We start from the raw sequence: 20,545 nt of genomic DNA on the forward strand, positions 1-20,545 counted from the left end.
ATAAGCCCCAGTTTTAAAGGGGAAAAATCCTCCCCCACAAAATATAGCATGTAATAAGTCAATCCCCTCAGAAGAGAGAATTTTTAATATTTATTTTTTAGTTCTCGAATTTTTAATTATTTTTTTAGTTCTCGGCGGACACAACATCTTTGTTGGTATGTGGTGCTGAGGATCGAACCCAGGCTGCACGCACGACAGGCGAGAGTGCTACCGCTTGAGCCACATCCCCAGCCCTCTCACTCTCTCTTAAAAAAAAAAAAAAAAGACTGAAACTGTGGCCTGAAAACAGGTGATCCTAGCTTGGTGATCTCAGCTCTGCCCAGAGCATGTGAAAAAGGCGGAGCTGCTTCTGAGCCTCGGCCTCCCTGCTTGCTCTCCTCTCAGGGTGGTGGTGAACTTTAAAATCCTGTGAAAGTGATCTCAACTCCAGAGCAGTGGGCACAGGGAGAGCTGTTGCCATGGCAGCCCTCTGCATACCTGCCCAAACTCAGGTCAGCTCTCTACGGAAGGGGTGGGAGGGCTTCCATCAGACCTAGGATATGTAGATAATCATCCCTCTGCATCCTCTTCCCTCATGGACCCTGGGGCAGCTGGGGAAGGACCCTGGATAAGCCGGTCCCTATGCAGCCTGAATGTGTGACCAAGAGAGTGGTGGTCCTGTGAGAGCCAACCTCCTCCAGGGAACCCGTTTTACATAATATCAAGTGGGAAGATTCGGATTCCTCGACTGGGAAACATTGATGGCTTTTGTTGAGTCTCAGAGACGTGGAGGCTAAGGTCACCTCAGAGTACTCAGGACTTAGGGAAGGAGTGGGGTATGAGGAATCTTTCACCAAATACCACGGAAAGCATCTACTCAATGCCATTAGTTTGTATATGGGGAAACTGAGGCTCATAAAGAAAAAGTGCAAGTCCAATCAGTCCTTATCAGAGGTGAATATACCTCTCCTGGATCCAGATTTAGTGTGAGTGTTCAAAGGGGACTGGACACCTGGGCACACTGAACACGCTTGTAATCCAGCTACTCATGAGGCTGAGGCAGGAGGATGGCAAGTTTGAGGCCTGCGTGGGCAACTTAGTCTCAAAAATAAAAAGAGCTGGGGATGTGCGCAGAGGTAAAGGAGGAAGGGAAGGGCGGGGAAAACCGAGGCGCCAACAGCGGCAGGGGTCTCGCGGCTAACTCCTTGTGGCTCTGGAAAAAATGACTTCCTTTCTCTGGCACTACGTTTCCTTGTCTGCCAAACTGGCTGAGGCTGGGACCTCCAGGGGCCCTTCCGTCTCTGGCACCGTCACTCTAGTCGACAAGTCAATGGGCTTTTCCTAGGACGGCAAGGTGACGACGTGAAAGGCAAGGTCTCTGAGTGTATGGTCCACTGAACTCGGCCGGAGGTAACTCCGGACCAGGGATGCTTCCGTTGCCACGGCAACCGCCAGGGCCGGCGTGGTCCCCAGCGTGCCGCGGAGGAAGCCGGGAGGACCTGCCCTCCGGTGATGGCGGCGCCCGCGCGAGGGGCGGGGCCCGGCGCTGTCGGCCGGTGAAGGCGTCTCCGTTGTTTCCGCTTTTCCATACAGAGGCGAGCTCCCTCCAGCGCTTTTCTCTGCCCCGGTCCTGAGAGCCGGGGAGCGGGAAGCGAAGGGCGGCCGGCAGCCACCGGGGCACGTACCCGGGGGGAGGCGGGACTTCCGCGTCTCGCCGGAAGTGACGCGACAGTTGCGGCCGCCGCCAGGTGGAAGGCAGGTGGGTTCAGGTGCCAGCCCGGCCCCGGCCCTGCTGTGGGACCGACTCTCCCGTGAGCGACAGAGGCAGCTCCCAAGGGCCTGGAGACCCGTGGGGCGGGCTCTGGGATCTGAGCCCACCGCCCTGGCCTGGAGTCCCTCCCTGTACCTAGTAAGAGCCGCCCCTCCGCACGCCGCGCCCCCTGCCCGAGGCTGGGGAGGCCCTGGGTCCTTGATAGGGTGTGGGGGCCTGGGGCCGGCCTCCGGGCGCTCCGGTCCCCTGAGCCCTGTGCTCCTTTCTCTCCCTGACCCAGTTCCCCATTCCCCTGCCGAGCTGGGCCGTTGGCCAGCCCACCCCGACTCTCGGAACCATGTTTGCAGACTTGGATTATGACATCGAGGAGGATAAACTGTGAGTACTTTGTTCCCCACAAGACCTAGGAGTTCCGGGGCTCAGGTGACACCCATTTCCTTGAACTTCCCAGCTCCACAAACCCATTCTTCTCAATGGGGGCGTCGGGTGTACCTTAGCAGAAACAGGCCCTACCCTTCAGGAGCTCATCTTCCGCAGGGGGCTGTGGACAGGTTAATAGACGACTACTGTGCAGGCCACAGGACACCTACAGCATCGGCCAGTGCTAAGGAAAGCAGAGCAGGTGGAGCAGTGCCTCTGCCTGCTGGGTGGTCAGGGAAGGCTTCACAGAGGTGGCCAGGCAGCCAGGTTTTGCTGCAGCATAGATAATTAGTAGGTCAGAGTTGCAAAATTAGAGTTATCTGCTCATTAGTCTCAGAACAAGGACTGGGTCTAACGCCTTTCTGTGTTCTCAGCACTTAGTAGGTTTGGGACACTAATAGTTTGTTAACAATTGTCTTTTGAATGAATAAGTCAATACATTTACGTTTTTTGCCATAGAATGTAAATAGCTGCTAATTTATAGTGATACTGAGGGGTAATTGAGTAGAGGAATTGAGAGATGGCAGGAGAATAGTTGAATAACAGGGAAAGACTCTCTAGAGGTGGTTATAATGTTCCACATGTTTCTCTGAAGGTGACGGCCTGGCTAAATCTTTTGAAAGTTTGAAGTCAGGAAAGAGCAGGAAGGTGGTGATTTTCTATCAGTTGTGACACAGGAGTGGGGACAGTCTTGCTGGGTTGGCCCTGGTGCCTTCCATGCCCGTTCTGTGGGAACTCTGATAAGGGAGAGTCATTCCCGTTTTATGGATGAGGAGATTGAGATGCAGAGAGGGTGATTACCAAGTCCCATGGCAGAGCAGTGTTGGGGCTGGGGTTTCTTTTCACCTCTGCACGACTCCAGGAACAGCATATGTTCTAGCACAAATTGCTATTTCTGGCCAAGTATGGAAGAGGAGAGGCTGCGCAGCCTTTGGTGCCTCGTGGGCTGTTGGAGGGCCCTCCCCCTCCAGCTCCATCCTCCAGGAGGCTCAGCCTCATTTGCTTCTCTTTCTAGTGGAATCCCTACTGTGCCCGGGAAGGTGACCCTGCAGAAGGATGCTCAGAACCTGATCGGGATCAGCATCGGAGGAGGGGCCCAGTACTGTCCCTGCCTGTACATTGTCCAGGTATCTCGGGCACTTTGGAGGTGGCGGTAGGGTCCGGATGGAGGGAGTCATATCCCTACTGGGTATGGCAGGGGCAGGTTCACCGTTCTGCTCTGAAGAACCTGGTTCCTTCTCATTTTTGAGATCTGACCTCAGCAAGGCCTTTGGACCAGCTGCTGCCCATGTTTTTCTCTGTCATTTGAACCCCTTCTTTGCCCGTGGCACTTGTTGCCATCTATAATCATTCCCTTGCTACCTGTTCTACAGCTGGCTGTCCTGCCAGGCTTTCGGCATTATGAGGGCAGGGTTGCAGTCTGCTTTTTCACCATTGTTGATGCCAGATACAGTGCCTGGCATGCAGTGGACATTCAGTGAAAATGTCTTTGATGAATCAGCAGAGCTGTCAGCCTCGGGTGCTAGCCCAAATGAAGTGGGAAGGCTGTGAAATAGTAGCTTCCCTGATTACTAGCAAGTTCTTTAACCTCTCTGGGCCTGTTTCCTCTCCCAGAAAGTGAGGATTTGAAATACATAGGCATAAGCATCTTTGGATTCTTATAAAAATTGAACAGAATGACAATAATGGTGCCGAAAAAGCCCTCCCTGAGCAGCAGCTGGCAACTCCTGGCCACATCACATTTCCTTAGCTGCTCTGCCCGTGATAATGGACAACTTTGTGGCCCCTGCTGAGGGAGCTGCCCTGATGATTTTCTATCAGCTGTGACACAGGAGTGGGGACAATCCTGCTGGGAAGTCTCCTTACCTTGTGGCAGTTAGTCAGTGACTTTTCTATTGCCTTGGAAGGTCTGGATTGTAGCTGTTCCAGCCCTCCTGGTCAAGTAGCCATTGGGGGACGTGGACACCATGGCTTTTAGGAGGATCTTCTGGTCATGTCTCTGCCCAGGGTGTCAACTTGGCCTCCTCTGACCCAGGAGGCTCTAGAGAGGCCTCTTCCAGGCCTGGTCTTCTTGCCATGTGCCTGTTCAGCCTCTCTGTCACCTCCTTCCCCCCCCCCCCGCCCGTCTGTTGGAGTCTTGGTGGGTGGGTTTGTGTAATATGAACTGGGATTATAAACTATTAGAATGTCTCCTCTAAAATTCAATTTTGTTTTTATCAAAGTACCATCTGACTTGCCTCTGACGAGTCAAGAGCACTGAAAGGCCTGTGTGTGGCTGCAGCTCACGCCCACCCCACCCCTGTCGCTGTTTCGTTAACACAGGGCCACACTTGTCTCAGGGTGCTTGTCCTGTTGCTTTTCGTGTATCCCCTGTGAAGGTCGATGGCCTTCGCTGGTGCACTCTGCTCCCTCCCGCTCCATTCTCCCCACATGGCCATCTTGTCATTTTTGGCAAAGACACTAAGTTCAACAGGTATTTTGCTTAGCAGATCTTTTCTGAATGCTCTGTTGCAGTTACAGGGGTTGAAGAAATGGAGAAGACAAGCCCTCTGCTTCCCGAGCTTTCGTCCTGTGGCTCTGTGTTGAACTTTTTAAGAAACCTGTTTCTCCTCTTAGCTCAGCCTCTCTTTCCTTTTCTTCATGATAGTCTCCTGGTTTTCTCAGTACGCTTTCCACTCAGACCTTCCCCATCCTCCTTCAGTGCCCCCCCTCCCCACCGCGCCCTGGGCCCTCTCCCTCCCTATCCTCTTTTTGGAATCCTCTTCTCCAGGGTCCCTGTCTGGGTGGAGACTGGCCTATAGCTTTCTGAGAGAGGTTGTGTGGAAGATCAGCTCTGAGATCTTTGTCTTTGAATGCCCTCGCATCTTTTTTTGAATTGTCACTTCCATATTCTTTTCAGTTGACATTTGGCTTATCAGACTCAAGAATAAATGTCAGAATGCTAAGTGAAGTTAGCCAATCCCAAATGGCCAAATGCCAAATGTCTTCTCTGATAGAAGGAGGCTGACTCATAGTGGGGTAGGGAGAGGGAGCATGGGAGGAATAGACAGGCTCTAGATAGGGCACAGAGGTGGGAGGGGAAGGGAGGGGCCGTGGGGTCAGAAATGATAGTGGAATGTGAGGGACATTATTATCCAAAGTACATGTATGAAGACATGAATTGGTGTGAATATACTTTGTATACAACCAGAGATATGAAAAATTGTGCTTTATATGTGTAATAAGAATTAATTCTGCTGTCATATATAAATAAAAAATAAAGTAATTTTTAAAAGAATAAATGTCAGGGGCTGGGGTTGTGGCTCAGTGGCAGAGCACTTGCCTCGCACACATGAGGCACTGGTTTCTACCCTCAGCACCACATAAAATTAATAGACAAAATAAAGTTATTGTGTAACGTGTAACTTAAAAAAATATTTTTAAAAAAGAATAAATGTAGGCCAGAAGCCTGTTTGACTAGAAGTCTGATGGCGTGGCCTCCTCCCTGTGGCCTCCGAGCTATCGCCCTTCTCTTTGGAGACCCTTTATTTCTAATGTGCCTGTTATTGCTCTGTCGAGGGTTTTGGGAACTCCTTATTCCTGGGGTCCTGAGGTGTCACGGGGACCACTGCTGGCACGGGCCTTCTTTGTTGTCTGGGCTGGCTCCCCAGGGGATGGCTTCCTCAGAGCACTGGTCTCTTGTTCATGAGAGTTTTTGTGTTACTAATAGAGGACATCCTGCCCTCCATGGTCTCTGCTCTCTCTTCCATTTTGCAGTTTTTTAATTGTAGTAAATGTACATAACATAATACATAAACTTTACCATCGTAAGCTTTTTTCTTTCTTTATTTTTGGTACCAGGGATTTAACCCAGGAGTGTTTAACCACATCCCCAGCCCTTTTTATTTTTTATCCTTGAGACAGGGTCTCGATAAGTTGCTGAGGGCCTCACTGAGTAGCTGAGGCTGGCCTTGAACTTGTGATCCTCCTGCCTTAGCCTCCCGAGCTGCTGGGAGTACAGGCATGTGCCACCATGTTTGACTGTCTTAACCATTTTTTAAAAATATTTTTTTAGATGTTGATGGATCTTTATTTTATTCATTTATTTTTATGTGGTGCTGAGAATCGAACCCAGTGCCTCGCACATGCTAGGCAAGTGCTCTGCCACTGAGCCACCACACCAGCCCCTATCCTAACCATTTTTAACTACACAGTTCACTGGTGTTAATATCTTCATAGTGTGGTGCAGCCATTGGCACTGTCCAGAGCCCTTCATCTCATGACATTGAAACTCCACACCCATTAAACAGGAGCTCCCCAACCCGCCCCCTCAGTCCCCGGCAGCCCCATTCCACTTTCTGCCTCTGATTCTGACTGCTCCAGGCCCTCGTGCAAGTGAAATCGTGGGTGGTGTTTTTTTGTTCCTGTAATGTCCTCTAGGTTCCTCCGTGGCATGGTGTGTGTCAGGATGTTCTTGCCCTCAAAGGCTGAGGAATGTTCCACTGCACGCTCCCTGGCCAGTCCTCCCCTGGTGGATGTCTGGGCTGCTTCCGCCTCGTGGCTGTTGTGAGCCAGCTGCTCTGAGCCAGCTTGCACAGAGCTCTCCTCCAGACCCTGCTCTCAGTTCTTCTGGTGTCCACCTAGGAGCGGAATTGCTGGGCTGAGGGCCGTTCTGTTTTTGGTTTTCTGAGGATGCGCCGTGCTTCCCTCCACAGGCCTGTGTGGCTATTCGTTCTCACCAACAGCGTGCAAGGTCGTTTCTGGCATCCTCGCAGCATGTGTTATTTTCTCTGTGGTCTGCACCAGCCTCCTGATAGGTGTGAGGTGGTGATTCCTGGTAGCCTTGCTTCTCATTTCACCAGTGATTAGTGAGATTGAGCATCCGCTGTATTTACAGGCCACTTATGTCTCTTTGGAGAATCTCTGTTCAGTCCTTTGCCCATGTTTGAGTTGGGTTGTTGGCTTTGTTGTTAGTTCTCTGTATATTTGGATATTAATATCTTTATCAAATGCCATTTTCTCCCATTCTGTGGGTTGACTTTTACTCTGTTGATAGTGTTTTTTTTTTTTTTTCCCTACCAGGGATTGAACTTAGGGACACTCAACTGCTGAGCCACATCCCCATCCCTATTTTGTATTTTATTTAGAGACAGGATCTCAGTGCCTTGCTTAGTGCCTTACTGTTGCTGAGTCTGGCTTTGAACCTGACATCCTCCTGCCTCAGCCTCCCAAGCCACTGGGATTATAGGCATGCACTACTACACCTGGCTGATAGTGGATTTTGATTCACAGATTTTAAAAATCTTTGGACTGGGGTTGTGGCTCAATAGTGGAGTACTTGCCTAGTACGTGTGAGGCACTGGGTTCGATCCTCAGCACCACATAAAAATAAATAAATAAAGTTATTGTGTCCATCTACAACCAAAAAACTTTTTTCACAAAGTTCATTTGTATTCTTTCTTTGTTTCCCATGCCTTTGGTGTCATATTCAAGAAGTCATTGCCAAATCCCTGGGCCGAAGCTTCTGCTTTCCTCTCAGTTCTACAGTCTTAGTCTTACATCTAGGTTGCTGATCCAGATCATTTTAGGCCAGGGACAGGCTTCATTCTTTGCATGTGGATCCTCTTTCCCTCGGCACCCACTGTTGAAAGACTTTCCTTTCCCCATTGAATGTTCTTGGCTCCTGTCAAAAATCATTTGACTATATACACAAGGGTGTATTTCTGAGCTCTCTGTTCTGTTCCTTTGGTCTGTCCATCTGCCTTTATTCCTGTACTATTCTGTTTTAATTACTGTAGCTTTGTAGAAACTTGGGAAATCAAGAACTCTGGGTCTCCCAGCTTTGTTTTTCTTTTTCAAGATTGTTTTAGCCTTTGCGAGTCCCTTGAGATTCCAGGTGGATTTTAGGGTGGATTTTTCTATTTCTGTTTAAAAAAAAATAAAAATCTCTTTGGGATTTTGACAGTGTTCGCACCGACTCTGCGGATTGCTTAGGGTGGTCGTGCCATCTGAGGGATGCTTGGGCTGCCCAGCCGTGAACGTGGGATGCACTTCCGATTACTTGTCTTTATTACTTTGAGCAGTGTTTCGTCGTACCTGTCGTACCTGTCTTTCACTGTTGTTTTCAGTGTGATTCTGGGATGCAGCAGAAATGTCATCTTAATTATCTCATTTTTCCTTGTAATATTATAAATAAGTTGTGAAGCATTCTTTTTCTTTTTGTAGAAAATTTAGAAATTGTAGGTAGGGCAGAAGAAATACAACATCAGAACCACTGCTGATGATGCGGGCCTCTCTCCTGGTGGCTTCTTGGGTACAGTCTGCTGTACACCAGGTGGCCGACTCTCCCTGCTGTGTCACTTGTAGTTCTGATCTTCAGCAGCAGACACACAGCGTCACTCAGCCAGTGGGCTTGGATCCTGTTGAAGGGTTCACTTGGGATTAGGGGCTCACAGGCATTTGGGGCCCCTGTTCACGACAGACATGGACTGTTCTTTGGGGACCAAAGTGAGGTATAGAATTGATAAGAGGCTCTTTGGGATGCTGAGTCAGCTTGAGCAGCACTGTTGGTAAAACCTGTCAAGAGGTGACATTGGAGGAGCAATGTCACATGGATGTGTGACGGTTGGTGTATTTGCTATTAGAAAAGGAATGTCTCATTGGTTCAGATTTACGCCCTGTCCTCCTTCAGGAACATGGGGTCATCCCCCCCTTGCTTGCTTTACACAAGAAGCCACAGGGCAGAGCTGGAGACCGAACCAGGCAGTGTGGGTGGAGGGAATGACCGTCTCCCAGCTTCACCTCAGTCCGTCGTGTCCCCCCCCCCATCTTCAGGTATTCGACAACACACCTGCGGCCCTTGATGGCACGGTGGCAGCTGGCGATGAGATCACCGGCGTCAATGGCAGGTCAATCAAGGGGAAAACCAAGGTGGAGGTGGCTAAGATGATTCAGGAGGTGAAGGTAAGGCAGCTGCGGTGGGGCCTGGAGCCGCCAGGTCTGCTTCTGAGCCCTCCGTGCAGACTGCAGGGGGGGCCGCCGCTCCCCTCCTGGTATCACAGTGTCAGGGGTACACCCGGGTCTCCCTCCGTTTCTCCCTCCTTTCTTCAGTAAATACTAATATTGTGCTTGTGCTGGGCCTGGTGAAAGAGCCCCAGGACCACAAGGCATCTGTGGGGCGCCATTCTTGGGGGTTCTGACGCACTTGGGCAAACCATGGTGTCCCTGGTCAGGGCTGGAGCAGAAGCTGAAAGCCCAAGGGGACCCTCCCTGGATAGTAGATCCTACTAATGGGGCCATATTGGTCTCTACAGGGACCTCCTCCCTGCGCGGCAGGCAGCAGCCTGGCCACTTTGGAAGTGAGCCCGAGGCCCTTCTGCCACTTCCTAGACATCTGGCTGCTGGTGGCTCTTGGGAAACTGGTACAGTGAAGGAAGCAGCGTGAGGCAGGGAGCAGGGTGATTGGCAGGCCCTGGGGGCAGGCGCAGCCCAGCATGGAAGAGGCTGGCCCAGTGGTTTAGCTGCCGCCCTGCCCCAGGCCCAGCACTCCCACCCCTGCTGGGATCAGGGCTGCTCCCACCTCCCCACGTCGCTTTTCTGGCTCTACCCAGAAGCCCCTTCTGTGGCTTCTCCCCCAAGGCCCTGTGCGGCCAACTCATCCCCATGTGCCTTTCTACCTCAGGGACAGGCTTCCAGTTCTGCGAGGCCGCCTCCTAGCACCCCTTCAGCCAAGGAACAAGCCAGGGACTGGGTCTCAGGGCTCCAGGTGCTAAAGGCAGCGGCCAGGTTCACTGAGCCCATAGCCACCACTGCATGGCTGTGTCACAGGCGTTACCTGATGGCCACAGGTGACAGGCGGCCTTCCATGCATACCCGGTGTGGGAGCCATGTGCCCCTCCAGCAGCCCCTTCCTCCGACTCCTCGCTCTGGGTTCGTGGACCCTGTCCTCGCAGGCCTGTGTTCCCAGCCCCTCCTGCTGCTGTGAGGACGGGGCTCCTCCTGTTCCTACGCAGCCTTGGCCTGAACATGGTTCCCCCAACTCCCAAGTTTGAGTGCCAGGCAGGAGTCACTGCCCCACACTTCACTGGTGTCCAGAGGAGGAAGTGACCTGCTAAACTGGCTCAACTGCGAGAACCGGTCCTGGGCCTGGCCTCCCCCCACGGCAGCCTCCTTTACCCCAGCTGCTCCGTGGGCTGGTTCTGCAGAGCGTCCCGCAGCCTCCTAGGGCACAGTTTCACCCGCTCCTGATTCCAGCTGTGCTGGCTCATTTCCGTTCCCACTGGGGACGGAGTTCTAAATTCTTGTTTTATATTCGGGTGGATTTAGTCCCAAGTCCAAGTGCCTTAGGATTATAACGAGTGGCCACTGTGGCCTGTGGTCAGGGAGGGCTTCGTGGAGGAGTCCAAGCTCTGCGGAGAAGCCCTCCCCTCTCAGCACTGGAACACAACTCTTGGGACTCCCTGATTCTCTTTGACCTCCCCTGATGGACGGGGCCCCAGGGCTTGGCTGTCCCTGGCCCCTTCTCCTAGGTGTCCTAGCACTAGGCACAAATAAAGAAGGCTTCAGGGAGGGGCCTGGGACTCAAGAGCCTTGTCACATGCTGCCTGTGCTGCTTTTGCAGGGGGAGGTGACCATCCACTACAACAAGCTGCAGGCGGACCCCAAGCAGGGCATGTCCCTGGATATTGGTAAGCTGGCCAGAGCAGCGGCGCCATTGCCCACCAACCCTAGCCCTACACAGAGGAGCTCCCATCCTCCTTATGAAGTCATCAGTAGCTCTGTGGCTGTGGTCTCTGACAGTCTGAAAGGCCTGCCAGGACCTGGGGTACTCTCCCTGTGGCTGACCTGTCCCCGTGTCTCACTGCCCAGTTTTACCCTGTCCCCTAGCTACCCCTGCTGAGAGCTTGCTGTCTTAGGGTTGTCCTCTGTAGGCCGCTTGGATTTACTGCAGTCCAGAAAGAGAGGCAGCCAGCCTTGGCCAGTGCCTCGTGTCCACCTGCCCACCCCTCCTCCCTGACCCCCTCCCTGCCTTCTGCTCCCAGGAAGATGCAAGGTTAGAACAGACCTTAGCCACTGGGTAGAAGGTCATAGGCCAGCCCTTCTCCCACAGCTTGCTCTGGGACAGGGTACCTCCTGCCAGAGGGGCTGGGCTTTGGTTCTGTAGAAGCTTTAAGAATAAGAGGGGCCAGGCGTCGTGGCACACGCTGGAATCCCAGTGCCTCAGAAGGCTGAAGCAGGAGGATTGCAAGTTTGAGGCTAGCCTCAGCAACTTAGTAAAAAAGTGCTGGGGATGTGGCTAGTGGTAAAGTGCCCCGGGTTAGATTCCTGGCACAAAATGAAATAAAGGACCAGTGGGACAATAGCTTCAAAGTCTTCTGGACCAGCCCCCCCCACACACACACACATTAGGGAACAAAGGCCAAGTCCCAGAGGAGGCTCAGTGACCTACATCCAACCCATGCCCTAGGTCCAGAGCCACCTCCTGGGTCAGGGCAAAAGGCAAAGGGCAAATCAAGTCAGCCTGGAGCTTCCTTCTTAGCACTCCTGGGTTCTGTCCCAGGATCTCTCCAGGGACTGAGCTGGTCAGAAGCCATCACTGAGTCTGAGCCTGAGGCCAGTGGTCCTGATGGCACCCACAATGTTGATGTAACCAGCACAGACACTGACCCTTCCCCTTTCCCTCGTAGGGGCCACTCTAAGTCCTGATGAAAAGTGAAGAGGGCGAGGGACGGGCTCCTGACTGGCCTGGTGGCTGTTGTTGAGCCTGGGCCATCTGGGCCCTCAGTGATGCCAGCAGCTGGCGTGAGGCGGACCCTGGGCCGCACACCCCATGTTTAGCTCCCCCAGCCGAAGTGGGGGGTGAAGAGTGCAGGCCCTCCCCCTGGACACTGCTGCTTCCTAGACTCCCAGCCCGACCCCAGTCCAGCTCTCAGCCAGTTGTGAGGGGACCCAGGACAGGGATGGCCTGGGGCTCAGCAGCAACTCACTGGGTCCTTCCTCTCCTGGCCCCAGTGTTGAAGAAGGTCAAGCACCGGCTGGTGGAGAACATGAGTTCGGGGACGGCTGATGCCCTGGGCCTGAGCCGGGCCATCCTGTGCAATGGTGAGTCCCCTTGTCCCACCCAGCTCTGGCGCAAGGTCTCTCACTCAGGCCCGTGGGCTGGGGCACCATGGCTGTCTGCCAGGCTGGTATGGGTCCTGCTGGCCGGGCCCTGCCTCTGCCTGAGGGGCTGATAGTCACCATCTCTTTGTGTCCCTGGAGGCCTTTCTGGTTCCCAGAGAGCTCCCACAGCTGTCACCTGGGCCACCCTCACCACCAGTGCCCCTCAGATCACAGAGGAGGAGACAGACTCAAGGCAGGTGCCTCCTCTACCTCCCCCGGCTGGGGGCCGAGAGCCAGGGCCAGCCTGAGAGCCCATCTGCATCCTGGTTCCCGCTGCCCTTATCGGCCCCTCCCTTCCCCAGGAGGTGGCGCTGCTACCCTTGTCTCTGGTCCCTGTCCAGGCTGTGGAGGTGGCCACCCGGGCGGGGAGCAGCCACATGCCGGCGTGTACACACACGGGCACACACGCCTTCTGTCCTGGGGAGGCCAGAGAGACAGCGGCCGTTCCCTCCATCGCCAGCCGGGCTCATAAATAGCACCGCCATGCCATGGCCGGGGAGAGAGACCTGGGAACTGTAGGCTCAGCTGGGCACGCTGGGCTTTGTTGGCTGTGGCCGTGGGGGTGGGGCCTGAGCCTGTTCCAAATGGGGTACAAAAGTGGTGGCTGCTATTTTTGGCCTCTTGGTGCCTATAAATCCTGTTCCCGTAGCGACCATGCGTTGAGATGAAATTAGAACTGGTTGTTGTGTTTTTCCCCCGGAAACCTTGCAATTTCCCTAGCCATAAATAGGGTTTCTAAAATCAAAGCTGTCATGATGTCCCATGACCCAGCTACAAACAACAGTGGGTGCTTACACGGCTCCTCTCCTGCCGGCCACGTGCTCAGGCCCAGGGAGCCAGGGCCTCCCAAAGACCTCTAGAGTACCCTTCCTCCCCAGCAGCCCACTCCCCAGCCACCTTCCCCCCTCCTCTTCCTGCTCTGAAGACCCTAACCCTGGTCAGTACAGGACACTAGGGAGCAAGAAGACCCCAATTTAGACCTTCTCAGCTGTGTGACTTGGGACAAATTGCTTTACCTCTCTGTCGCTTGGTTTTCTCAGTTAAATGGGGGAAGTAGTTCCTGTCCCAGCAGCTCAAACTAAGGAGGACTGAGACCTGCCCGGGGAGCCTCCAGCAGGCCTGGTGCCCAGATGTCTGTGCTGTGGGTACAAATGCTGTTACAGGCCAGGCCCTGCTCTGGGAGGTGGCTGCATAAAGAAGCCCCCAGCACAGGCTTGTTCCTTACGGTTGCTCCCCATGGAGAGGCGTGTGTGCCCTATGTCCTCACCGGGTGGAGACCTATCTGGGATTGCTGGAAGCCCTGGGGAGGGTGGCAGTTGTTGGCTGGAGGAGTCCTGGCTCCTCCTCAGGCTGGCCCTTGGCTGGCCTTATGTGCTCCCTGTACTGCCCCCCCCCCCCAGTCTGGAATCCCGCCCATCCCTGGTCATCTGTGTCCTCCCATTTGGCGGCCCTGATGTGAGGCTGCGGGCCCCCACTTCTCCCTGTGCCTTTGCTCTTGGAGCCTAGAGCAGGTCTTGGATTATGTTCACCCTAGTCATTCCCTGGGCCTGACACCATGGCAGCACATGGCTGGTACGTGGCCGATGCCTGCCGAGCCAACACCTGGGCCACCAAGTCCTTCACCCAGTGCCAGCCCTTCCCAGACCCCGCTTCTCTCCCTCCTGTCTGACCTGCCAGCCACCTCATGCTTTGCCATGGCAGCAACTGCTCCCAGCCTGCCTGGGAAACAGTTGAGATCTCCCTGCCTGTCCCCTGCCTGTCCCCTGCCTGGCTGGGCTGTGTCAGCAGGGCCAGGGGCCTGGCTGCTCACCAAGAGCCTGCCTCCTACAGCACGGGGAGCTGCTCACCGGCTTCATCTTGAGGGCCCAGTGTTTTTGCACTGAAGACCTTTGGAAGGACCTGTGCCCCTGGGTTGGCCCCAGTGGGTGGAGTGGGGACTCATCCCAGGAGCAAGTCCCCTGCTCGCCTCTCATTTGGGTGCCGAGGCCATTTACAGATCACTCTTGAACTGCCGACCCTGGGGTGCCTGGGCCCCCATCTTGTGTAGAAGCCAGTTTTTTGGGCCCGCCCCTCGTCCCCACCCCTGCCCTGGCCTCCTCAGGCCACTCTCCTCACCTCTGACCTGACCTCAGCTGTTCTCTGAACCCCACAGATGGGCTGGTGAAGAGGCTGGAGGAGCTGGAGCGGACGGCTGAGCTTTATAAAGGTGCGTGGGGCTTTGGATAGGAAGCGCCCAGCCCTGGCTCTGCCTAGGAACCTGTCCAGAGAGAGTGGCCTTGGAGGCAGGGAGGCCAACCTGAGAAATTCTAGGACCTCTAAACTTATGAGTCCCCAGAACCCCTGTGCTCCCGAAGGTGCGGCCCCTGAGAGGCTGTGTCGTCCTGCATCACACAAAGTCCCAGTCCCCTGAATGAGGGGCCTCTTGGTGGGGCTGTGGGAAGACCCAGTGGCTCCAGTACCAGTGAAGGCCTAAATGGGGTGGGGGGTGGGGCTGTGCCCTGGCCTGTGTGGCCTATGACATGTGCCCCCATCCTCATCATTTGGGTCTCTCCCCCAGGGATGACGGAACATACGAAGAATCTCCTTCGGGCTTTTTATGAACTCTCACAGACCCACCGGGGTAATGGCCTCCCCAAGCCTGCTGCATGGCCTGGGCAAGTCCCTGCCTCTCTCTGGGCTCAGTGACCCTAACAGTGAGAAAGTGGCCAGCTTCCTCCTGGGGCCTTGTACCCATTGCTGGGGAGAAACAGCTCAGCCTCCAGCTGGGGTGGCAGCAAGGGGCCAGTGGAAGCTCTGGGCCGCTGGCCTCCTGAGGGCCCACCCTACTCCTTACGTTGCCGCTTGAATGCATGCGTTCCCTTCGTTTGTGGTCCCATTTCTTATAAGGCCGTGAGACTGTGCGGGACATCCATGGTGAGCCCCATTTATAGGCGGGGAAGTGAAGCCCAGGCAGGAAATGGCCACTGGGTGGTCCTGACATCAGAACCCAGATTCCCAGGCCAGTGCTGTGCCCTTAGCGCCACCACCTCAGTCTGGCTCAGCTCTCCCCTGGTCCCGCCATTGGGGCGCGCAGCCCGGCTCCCTGGTTTGTGTGCTCCCAGTTGCTCCAGAGCCGTTGCTTGGAGATGCAGATGCCCTCCCGGGGCGCAGACCCCACATGGACTTGTCTTCCAGCATGCCAGCCCCCTGGTGACGCCCTGGCTTTCCATCAGGGGGTCAGGTGGGGGCAGTCTTCAAGTCATACTTGTCATGCAGCCTTTGGGGACGTGTTCTCCGTGATTGGGGTGCGGGAGCCCCAGCCTGCAGCAAGCGAGGCTTTTGTGAAGTTTGCCGACGCCCACCGCAGTATGGAGAAGTTTGGCGTTCGGCTGCTGAAGACCATCAAGCCGGTACGTCCAGCGTGTGAGGCCAGGAGGGGACAGCGTGGCGTGCAGGGCTCTTCCACGGCAGCCAGGGGCTGGGGTGTGGGTCCTGCCTGGTCACCTACGGGGCTGCCCTCAGCAGGCTGCTGCACTGCTCAGGCCTGTGGGAACCTGGAGGCTGGTCAGCCTTGTACCAGATCACAGCTCATCACGGCCTAGACTTGGTCCTAACCTTGAGATGGGAAAGGCCATTGGGCAGTGCCTGTGGGCTGTGTCACCTGAATCAGGTGACATAGTGCCACTCTTTGTCACCCTGGCCACCCCCTGTCGGGAAGGCCTAAGCACGTCCCCCCCCACCCCCAGATGCTGACAGACCTGAACACGTACCTCAACAAGGCCATCCCGGACACTCGCCTCACCATCAGGAAGTACCTGGACGTGAAGTTCGAGTACCTGGTGAGTAGCCTGCAGGTGAGCCCCGCTGGAGGCCTGCCCTGCCTTGTGTCATCCAGCTACGCACAGCCCTGTCACATCTGACTGGGACACGGAAATTCCAGAATCTCTGGAGATCCGGGAGCAGCGCAGGCCTGCCGGCCGTGCAGAGGCACCTCATTGGGCCTGGGGCTCCAGCTCTGGTCGCGTCACTCTGACCCTGGGGGACTTTTTAATTTTTTAAAATCATATTTTAACAGTGAGTGTTTTAGTCAGCTTTTTTGCCACTGCGACTGAAAGACCCAGCCAGGACAATTTCAGAGGAGGAAAGGTTTATTTTAGGGCTCACGGTTTCAGAGATCTTGGACCGTAGACAGCAGGCGCCATTCCTCGGGGCTTACGGTGAGGCAGGACCCTGTGGTGGAAGAGCTTGGTTGAGGGGGGTAATCAGGAAGCAGAGGGAGGCTCCACTAGCCAGATCCAAAGTGTCTGCCCCAAAGCCGCGCCCCCAGTGTCCCCTCCTCCAGCCACACCTACCTGCTCCCCTCCACCTCTCAGTTAATCCCATCAGGGGATGAATTCACTGATTGGGTTAAGGCCTCTCAACCCACCGTCTTGCATTGTCTCACACATGAGCTTTTAGGGGGCTTTTCACATCCAAACCATAACAGTCTAGGTCTAGGTAGTTTCAATTGGTGCCAAGGAATGTTGGTTTTAGGTAATAATTCTGTGGTCAAGAGTTGGGAAGCCAAGCTCCGTTTGTGGGCCTTCCCAGAGCCAGGCTGGGCCTGTGTGCCATCTCTGGAGGGAACCATTTTTCCCAGGGTATTTTTTCCCCTTCATTCCTGGGGCTGTTACCCAGAGCCTTGCAGGTGCCCAGCAGGTGCCAAACCACTGAACCATGCTTCCAGCCCCCAGCGCATCCCTTGGGACCTGAATTGGGTCAACTCTGAGCCACCCAAGCCCTCAGGCCTGCCCTCCCTTCCAAAGAGAGCCCTTGCCCAGCCGCTCTTAGCCTCCCCAGGCCTCCTACACACCTGCCACCAGCCTCTCCCATATGGGTCGCAGCTGATCCCAGCAGGGGTCTGCAGGAGCCAGGAGCCCTGGCATACTGCAGTTCTTTGGCTGGGCCAGCCTCCTGGGTCACCTGGGGGCATGGTGTGACATGGGCGGAGCTGGGAATGTTGGGGCGGATGTCCAGGAGGCTGCAGCCTCTTGACTGCTTGGCCTCACCTGTCCCACGCAGTCGTACTGCCTGAAGGTGAAGGAGATGGACGACGAGGAATACAGCTGCATCGTGAGTATCGAGGGGTGAGGGGGCCCAGCCCTTGTATTGGAAAGGCTTGGGGCGCACGTACCTTTTCCCACATGCCTCAGAGCCCCCAGAATGTCCTGGATCTGCCGGGGCATCAGGTGGGTCAGGCCATCCCAGGAAAGTCCTGGGGGCTTGGTCAGACTCTTGTTCCTGGAGCGAAGTCCCTCTGGGCCTTGGAGTGCTGGCCAGCTTGCCATGGGGCCACTCCTCAGGCCTGCTCCTTGCCCACAACCTCCAAGTTGGTGAGGCCCCTGCAGGGAGGCTGTCCAGCCTCACTCCTGAGTGGCACTTTAATTTACTCAATATCTTTGCTGTTGGGGTCAATCTTAGGACCCGTCTTCATTCGTTTAATGTGACGAGTTTGGGTCTTTTCTGGATTTTTCTCCCTCCAAAGCTATTGCCATGTGTTTCTAATGAGTGCTGGCATCTCAAACAAGGGACTGTGGTGGCTCTGAAAAGTGCCTTGTGTTGTGGGGCTGAGCTGGGGGGTCAGCCCTCCCGCCCCACCCCCGACCCAGCAGGCCCCACTGCACCCAGGATCCCTAACGTGCTCCCCGCCCCAGGCCCTAGGGGAGCCCCTGTACCGAGTGAGCACCGGCAACTACGAGTATCGCCTGATCCTGCGCTGCCGCCAGGAGGCCCGCGCCCGCTTCTCCCAGATGCGCAAGGACGTGCTGGAGAAGATGGAGCTGCTGGATCAGAAGCACGGTAGGGGCACAGAGGCGCGCGGTCGCGGTGGGCTGTTCTCTCACAGCCCTTGTACAGGGCGGCGGCCTGCTTCTCCCCATTTTAGAGATGGGAAATCCCAGGCCCAGAGAGGTCAAGTGCCTAAGTGAGCCCCAGGGCCAGGCCTGGCAGCAGCCCGCCCCCCTTCCCCATGCCCTGCAGCCTCTGCTCTCTCAACTGGGGGCCAAGACACCGGGTCCTCTGGGAGGCCGCCGCACGGGCTGCCCAGTGCTCACCTCTGCCCCTTCCCAGGGCCTGAGGGGCCAGCTGAGTGCCCAGGGGAAGGAGGTGGCGGGGCAGGCTCACGGGTCTCCACGAGGCACACAGCCACCGGGCCTGTCCCCCGCCCTCCTGCCCCAGTCCAGGACATCGTGTTCCAGCTGCAGCGCTTCGTGTCCACCATGTCCAAGTACTACAACGACTGCTACTCCGTGCTGCGGGACGCAGACGTCTTCCCCATCGAGGTGGACCTGGCACACACCACACTGGCCTATGGCCTCAGCCAGGGCGAGTTCACTGACGGGGAGGACGAGGAGGAGGAGGAAGAGGACACTGCAGCCCGGGAGCCGTCCAGGGATATCCGTGGAGCTGCTGGACCCCTGGACAAGGGTGGAAGCTGGTGTGACTCCTGAGCACCCAGGGTGCAGATCAGGGGGGAAGGGCAGTGGGCAGACTGCAGCGGGAGCGGGGCTGGGCAGTGGTGCACGTGGTGGCGCATAAAGCCTGCTGGCTCGGGCGCCTGCCTCCCTGCTCCTCTGTCCTCGCACAGCGAACCCGGCTCCTGCCCAGGAAAGGTGCCAGGCTGAGGCCCAGCCCTGGACACCGGCCCACCCTCCCTCACCTCCCCAGCCGGGGAGAGCGAGGCCTCTGGACCTTACTTAGGAAGGAGAGGGCAGAAGGACGAGGGGCTGCAGGTGGCATCCAACTCAGGACCTGCCGCGCCTGCTGGGAGCAGGCGAGTCCTGCACACCCTCCGCTGGCCCCACCCCCCCCACCCCCTCCGCTGGCCCCTCCACCCCCCACACCTCGGTGGCCTTTATTTATTTGTCCCCAGCTCAGCCATTTCTGGAGCAGGGCTGGCCTGGGCCTGTATCGAATAAACAAACCAGATGGAGCCGGCTCTTTGCATGGCCACAGGCCCTCCTCGCGCCTCGCCTGCCTCCCGCCTGCCTCCCGGTCACAGGGTCACTGCTGATCCCATATTCCTTGCAGCACCCTGCAGGAGGGGTCACGCTGTGGTCCCCACTGCAGCTGGGGACGTGAGGCTCAGAGAAGCATCTTGCTGGAGGCCACACTGTCCAGGGGACAGAGTGGCACCTGAGCACCATCTGGCAGGTCCCAGGCTGTCACCTTTTCCCTTCCTCCAGAGTCCTTTACATCCTCCCTCGTCTTCGATCCCCGGGTGCTTCTGGACATGAAGTAAACCCCTATTTGGGGGAGGGGAGGGCAGGACAGATGTTGGTCAGTCCCGAGGCCCCCCGTGGTGGAGATGGGGTTAGCATCAGGTGTACCTGTTCCCCGTGGCCATGGGGGTGTTGGGAAAATGACACCCTCTGCTCTGGGTCTCCATAAAGTGACAGGACAGGGTGGCCCACAAGTCCTGCCTTGCCTGGCCGGGTCTAACCCACATTGTGGCCCTTTCACACTTAAGTGCCCCATTAGGGCAGTGAGTATGGTCGCCCTGAGGACAGGAGGGAGGGCGAGAGGCAGCAGGGCAAGTTCATGATGGGGAGGACGAGGAGGAGGAGGACACTGTAGCCCAGGGGCCGTCCAGGGATATCCGCGGGGCTGCTAGACCCCTGGACGAGGGCAGAAGCTGGTGTGACTCCTGAGCACCTGAGCTCTCCTCAGCCCTGAGCTCAGTCCTGGCGCACACCCAGTGGCATTCTCGGCAGGTGTGGGGCACAGAGCGAGAGGGGCTGGCACCAGGAATCCCTGGGGTCCCTGCCGAGCTGACAGGCCACTCCACCTCTGAAGAGGCAGCCAAGGGCACTGACCCTGCCCCACAGACTTGGCTTCTGCCACCCTGGGCCTCAGTTCCCAGACTGCAAAGTGTGGGCAGCAGTGGTGGACACTGATGGCCTCGGCCTCAGCGGGTGGCTGGGGATCACAGGAGTTGACATTTGGAAAGGTGCTTGACCCCAGGTCAGCCCTCGGGGGCGTTAAGTGCAGTGTTGCTCTGGTGGCCTGGGGGGACGACAGGTATAAAGGATGGGTCAGCCAGGCACCTGTAGGAAGGGCCACCATGGCTGGCTGTGCTGGCAGGACAAGGTCCCTGCACATGGGACAAATGCAGGAGGGAAGACGGCACTGAAACTCCTGAGGAAGCAGATAGATGCCAAGGACAGTGACCAGGTTGTCCACAGGCCACAGGTGTCCTCAGGAGCACCGTCCAGATCA

At 56.1% G+C, this 20,545-nt stretch overlaps 1 protein-coding gene across 2 annotated transcripts; it reads left to right on the top strand.

Annotated features, from left to right (window-relative positions):
* Positions 1-1,525: 1,525 nt before the first annotated feature.
* Positions 1,526-18,910, top strand: PICK1 (protein interacting with PRKCA 1). 2 transcript variants are annotated; one of them, XM_081309732.1, is made up of 13 exons: positions 1,527-1,888; positions 2,031-2,128; positions 3,186-3,297; positions 8,984-9,112; positions 10,770-10,836; positions 12,161-12,250; positions 14,463-14,516; positions 14,868-14,930; positions 15,566-15,699; positions 16,036-16,128; positions 17,351-17,401; positions 17,983-18,127; positions 18,506-18,910. In XM_081309732.1, the coding sequence occupies exons 2-13, from the start codon at positions 2,088-2,090 to the stop codon at positions 18,775-18,777; spliced, it is 1,251 nt and encodes a 416-aa protein (XP_081165858.1). In that variant the 5' UTR covers positions 1,527-1,888; positions 2,031-2,087; the 3' UTR covers positions 18,778-18,910. The 2 variants fall into 2 exon arrangements, with proteins under 2 accessions (XP_081165859.1, XP_081165858.1); XM_081309733.1 differs by lacking the exon at positions 8,984-9,112 and having other exon boundaries at positions 1,526-1,888.
* The last annotated feature ends 1,635 nt before the right edge of the window (positions 18,911-20,545 follow it).

Source organism: Spermophilus citellus, assembly GCF_964194105.1.
Source record: "Spermophilus citellus genome assembly, chromosome: 10".
Lineage (NCBI taxonomy): Eukaryota > Metazoa > Chordata > Mammalia > Rodentia > Sciuridae > Spermophilus > Spermophilus citellus.